The sequence below is a fragment of the Physeter macrocephalus genome, chromosome 11 (assembly GCF_002837175.3).
Source record: "Physeter macrocephalus isolate SW-GA chromosome 11, ASM283717v5, whole genome shotgun sequence".
In the NCBI taxonomy this organism is placed as follows: domain Eukaryota; kingdom Metazoa; phylum Chordata; class Mammalia; order Artiodactyla; family Physeteridae; genus Physeter; species Physeter macrocephalus.
Window position 1 is genome coordinate 142,583,360 of NC_041224.1, and position 5,933 is coordinate 142,589,292.

General features: G+C 44.0%; 1 protein-coding gene across 1 annotated transcript; it reads right to left on the reverse strand.

Moving 5' to 3' along the window:
• Positions 1 to 809: 809 nt before the first annotated feature.
• Positions 810 to 1,561, reverse strand: LOC102990363 (probable E3 ubiquitin-protein ligase TRIML2). Its single transcript, XM_055088514.1, has one exon. The coding sequence runs from the start codon at positions 1,389 to 1,391 to the stop codon at positions 810 to 812; it is 582 nt and encodes a 193-aa protein (XP_054944489.1). The 5' UTR covers positions 1,392 to 1,561.
• Positions 1,562 to 5,933: the final 4,372 nt, after the last annotated feature.

Here is a 5,933-nt window from a genome sequence, read left to right on the forward strand (position 1 = left end):
ATAGATGAGGGACCTCTTTGTCACATCATAGAAGGATATCTGCCCATACTCATAGTCCAGGAAATCTCCAACTCTGTGCATTTGCTCTCTCAGGAAACCCTTTTTATTTATTTATTTTGCGGTACGCGGGCCTCTCACCGCTGCAGCCTCTCCCGTTGCAGAGCACAGGCTCCGGACGCGCAGGCTCAGCGGCCATGGCTCACGGGCCCAGCCGCTCCGCGGCATGTGGGATCTTCCCGGGATCTTCCCGGACAGGGGCACGAACCCGTGTCCCCTGCATTGGCAGGCGGACTCTCAACCACTGCGCCACCAGGGAAGCCCGGAAACCCTGTTGAAAGGGGGAAAGGCCCAGAAAGTATAATCAGTTCCCACCATGGATCCTGTGAATAAGACCTTATCTCCAGAAGCACTTCTGCTGGCAGAGCTTCTGTGTATGCCCAGCTGCCACTGTGTTGCCTTTTCCACGCCCACCTCCCAGTAGCGCCACCCTGAGGTGAAGCTCTCCACACCCAACATGGTGGCACTGAAGTCAAATCTCTCTGGGTGACCGGGTACATCCTGCTGCACATTTCTGAGTCTCACACTTCTCAGATCCTCAGGTAAGACCAGACAGGGATGAGCTGTTTTAGGGTCCAAAGTTATAGGTCTTTGCAGCACTTTTAGCATTTTGCTCATTCCTGTTATTTGGCATAAACTCAGCTCTGTGATTCAGTCGGGCTCTAGACACTGAAGCAGTAGGGACTCACTCCTTTCCAAAGAATACCTTGCATTCTGGAGCAACGCTGAGGTAGATTGCCCACATTTCTTCTCTAGCTCTGCAGTGATTTTTGGAGGCTGCAGATCTGTTCAGAGAGACTGACTTCACTCTCCTTGAGTTTATTCATTTTCTCTCTCCACAGATGGTTCAGTCTCTGTAGTATTTCCTGGAACTTCTCCTTTAGCTCTGTGGCAAACTCCATCAGTTGGTTTTGATTGGCTTCTCTCAAGTTCAGGTTGAATCTGCAACCTTGCAGGCTCTGGAAGTTCACTTTGTTTTCTTCAATCATCAGTCGGAACCTTATCCTATATTCAGACTCAATCATCACTTTAAAATTCTGCTCTTCTTCCTGCATCATCACCATTCTTTCTTGCTCATCAGCCAATATGCTTTCAGCTGCTTCAAGTTTCTCCTTCAATGTGTTCAATATCTCCTGGAATAACTTCCTAAAATTCTCAGCAGCCTCTTGTACTCCATACACCACCTGATTCTTGTGCTCCTGGGACTTGAAGTACTTGTCACAAAGCGTGATTTGGTCATCATGGCAGAACAGCTGTGGTGGCTCCAGATGTATCCCACAGCAGACATCTTCTGGGATTTCTTGCTCTAACTGGGAGCGGAGCCTTTTGGACATGCCGGCAGGTGGCCCTAGTTGAAGATTGGGCTCTTTCTGTTGTGGAATACACCTCCCCGTACCCTGAAAAGGAAAAGAGTGGCAGTGTTCTGGTGCAGACACACTTGTTAACCTCAGTCCGCAGGCAAGCGTCAGCAGGTCAGCGCATCCTGGACTCCTCAAATCCAGCAAATCTTCGGCAGCCACGTGTTGAGCTCTCAGCAGTCAACGTAGTTGGCCAGGACCCTCCTCTTGGAATGGTTTCTTCTCTTTGCGATCAAGATCATGTAAATGACATCCCTCCTACGTTACTTGTCTGTTTCCCAGCATTCTTTTTTGACTTGGAATCCTCTCGAACCTCTAAGTTTTGGGGTGCTTCCAGGGTCAGTTCTGGTCCCTTACCTTATGCTAGTTCCAATGTCTCCCTAGGCAATCACATTTACTTCCCTGTTGTGTAATTTTGAAGGTAGGATGTTGACACAACAATTGTGAAGACCACGAGGAAAAGGTATTGAGGTTATCATTTCATCCAGTCATTGCTATACTTGGTATTTACCCAAATGAGTTGAAAACTTATGTCCACACAAAACCCTGTCCAGAGATGTTTATGGCAGGTTTATTCATAATTGCGAGAACTTGGAAGCAATCAAGATGCCCTTCAGTAAGTGAACGGTTAGAGAAACTGTAGCACATCCAGACAATGGAATATTATTGAGTGCTAAAAGGGAATGAGCTCTCAAGCCATGAAAAGACACGGAGGAAACTTAAATGCATATTTCTAAGTGAAAGAAGCCAGCCTGAAAAGATTATATACTATAGGATTCCAACTATATGACATTCTGGAAAAGGCAAAACTATGGAGACAGTAAATAGATCAGTGATTGTCAGGGGATACTGAGGCAGGAGGAGTGAATAAGTGGAGCACAGAAGATTTTTAGTACAGTGAAACTGTTTTGTAAGATACTACGGTGCTGGATATATGACATTATACATTTGTCAAAACCCATAGAATGTACAACACAAAGAGTGAGCCCTAATGTAAACTATGGGCTCTGGGTGATCATGACATATCAGTGTAGGCTCATCAGTTGTAATAAACGTACCCTCTTCTGTGGGATGTTGATAGTGGGGAAAGGCATGCAAGCGTGGACAGGGGGTATCTGGAAACTCTCCATACTTTCCACTCAATTTTGCTATGATCCTAACACTGCTCTAAAAATTAAGGTGTATTTCTTTTAAGTCTAGCACACTAAAAAGAAAAAGATACAGAGGAAGCAGAGTAAAAGTGAGTCTTTTAAATATTTGATTTAAATATCGGTGTTTGGTTACTGAGAGGTGTAATCACAAGGGATGCTTTATTTTCGACATGTCTTTATTGATGCAGCCCATCCTCGACAGACCACTTTCCTCAGTATTAGAACCCCACTCGTGCCTTCCCCAGTATCAGAACCTAGCCATGTCAAGCTGTTTCCTGCTTGGTCTGCCCATGTGGCCTCAGGAGAAGGCCCTGAAGTGGGGAGGTAGGAAGACCATGGCTTCCCCAGTGCCCGTTTCACGTGCACCCACAGACTCAGGATCTGGTCTGAATGGCCTGTGTGAACTTGCCCTGAATTCCTGCAGGAGGAAGCTGCTGCAGCTAAAGACTAACTTCCACCCAAGACTGGATAATCACTACGGATTAGACAGTCATTGCTCTATTAGGTGTGAGTGATCACTGAGGCCAGTCTAAACCCCGAGGAAGTATCTGGCTGAGAATGGCCCGGACGAATGGAAGTACACGCAGCTCCGCTCCCCTTTCCCTACTTACCAGCCTGATAATGACACACAGAAAAGAGACACAGCATATACTCAGGTTTAACAGCAAGAGTGAGCTAAGGCTAATCATTTTGTGTTAAGAACTGACCAATTTATTTCTTTGAGAAGTTCGAAGTACAGACTTGAAGCCTACTGTTCATACACAGAGTCATTATTAAAGCATCCATTTCCCCAACATTGCAATCCCACCTCCAAAACCACAGATTCTTTTCTCCTCAATCTCTCAGGCCTGGTGTCTGATATTTCTTCATTCTGCTGCCTGGAATAAAGGTCCTGGTGACAAACAGGGCAGACAAGCAAGGATGCCTTTTAAGAGTACGGTGGACAAGAGTGACCCCTGCTGGATGAATGAGGACAAACTAGCACAGCACAGGACTAACACGGGAAAACAGAAGAAAAATATTTTAAAGTGGTGCTTTTGGAGGAGGAGAAGAAAATGTTTTGCTTAATAATCTTTTTAAACTTTATTGGATTGAAAAACAAACCTGAAAGACTTATTCTTTTTAGGTTTCTAGAAACAAACTTAGTTGAGTGTTTGCCACTTGTACAGCACGTCCATGCTTACGTTAAGTGATTTTTTAAGAGCTCCGACTATTCCGCACGGGTTCTAAAAGCAGCTTAATAGCTGAACTGTTTCTTTTCTATCTAATTGCCTGCCAGGACTCCAAGTTATTTGTGCACAGGCACAAGAATGTATCTACTTCGTGATAGGAGTAATTCTGATAAACCTGAAAGCATACGGTGGACTTCAAGACGGAGTTTTCAGAACTGCCTGGGGAAAGGGATGTTTGAGATAGGTCAACAGGGTCAGAAACATTCAAATAAAACTTGACACGTTTTGCCTAGCTTTTTCCTTTGGCCACAGTGTAATTTGGATATTTTCAGAATCCTTAGATCCTTAATTTGGAGGGTGAGTGCTTTTTTAAAAAGAAAGTAGGTTTCCTTATACATGACATATATCCTGATGCACTAAAATATGCTCTTCTTTGCAATATCCTCTGTACACACTCTGTTTTAGGGGCGTGGAGAAGACAGAGCTTGGTGTTTCAGTTCACTGCCTCTCATGTCAAAATGCCTAATCACGGGAATTCTGTGGTGGTCCAGTGGTTAGGACTCTGTGCTTTCACTGCTGAGGGTGCGAGTTCAGTCCCTGGTGGGGGAACTAAGATCCCTCAAGCTGCATGACTTGGCCAAAAAGAAAAAAAATGCCTAATCACATCGGCATTATGTGACTCTGCCACTACTCAGTTAGGCAACTTTGGGCAAGTTTTCTAAACTTCCTAAGCCTCAGTTTCCTTCTCTGTAAAATGGGGTTGTTTATAGTGCCCACTTCAAGAGGTTATTGGGAGGATTCAGTGAGTGATGCTAAAAACTGTCTGCTAACACCCCAGGATAATCCCAATTAGCTTTAGATGAAAATGTTTAATCTTAGAGATGAAGATACAGAAAAATCATGATTTAGAAAACAAAAACACACTGAAAGATGGGCAATTGTATATGTCAGTTTTTGAGAGGGAAGTCATTGATGGTAGGTAAGCCTTTAATTTGGGGCAAGAATAAAAATCAGTTGATTTTAGTTTCTCCGGCTCTATGAACGTCTCCGGCGAAGGACAGGGTTAGAAGCCTTCAGGGAATTTTAAACCAGTTTTAAGGATGGACTCTGGTCTTCTTGGTGTAGACAGGCTCTCCCGACCCATCATCCATGCAACATCTGTTCCTCCTTCACTAGTTCTGTACCTGCCAGGTGTTGGAAGAGATTCTGATAACAAAGATCCATCCTCTGCCTGTGAGAAGGGCATGCTCTGTAGGGAAAAGGGGAGAAATTTCTGAGTTCTTCAGGATCCTGAGATTTGTACTGTTCCTTCCTCATTGCAGTCCAACACACTCTCAAAAGCGCTTGTCAAGATCTTTGGCAACCATTCTCCCGCACTGACCAGGATTAAGAGTTAGATTTGAAGACACAGAACAGAGTAAAATCAATTCCTTTCAAGCCAATTATCCAACTGGTTTAACCAAACCAATTTCTCAGCATTGTCCTTCAACCTCTTGGTAGGATTAAGGGAGCATCTTTCCCTTCAGTAATTGGATTGCGGACCTCACAGACACCCAGCAGGAAAGGGGTTAATTGAAAGGGTTTGGGGTGTTATTTATATACCACGTAAATACCCAACTGGTCCCGGCCTTTGCAGTTGGCCATATCTCGGCAGGGATGACAGGATGAACTTGACACTTGCTGGATTGCCAGGAGAGGTCTTGGGATTTGGGAATACAGACTTTTGAAGTTTGCCATCCACTTCAATCTGTTCTGTAGGCCAAATCCTCATAATCACACCTGACCTCCTTATGAGGGTTTGATTGTGAATCAGGCAATTTTTGCCTTTTCTCCCCAAAGGAGAGATCATTATCTTAAAAAAAAAAGATTGTCTTATAAGAGGCAAGTTCAAATACAGATGAAAATAATACTACTTCTTAGCATTTCCACCCCACCTTTCATCTACAGAGCTCAAAGTACTTGGCAAACATTAATTAATTCTCAAAACACCCTTGTGAGGTAAGTAAGGGTATTATCTTTATAATAATATATAAATACTGGCTGGTTCATGAAAGCAGCCACTTTAAAGGGACAATTCTGCAGGATCAATTTCAAAAACAACCTTCTTACCTGGTGTAGACTTAATACTTTTGGGTAACACATTTGGGAGTGCCAAATTTACTAATGATACGATATCCTAGAGGGAGCATATCCAC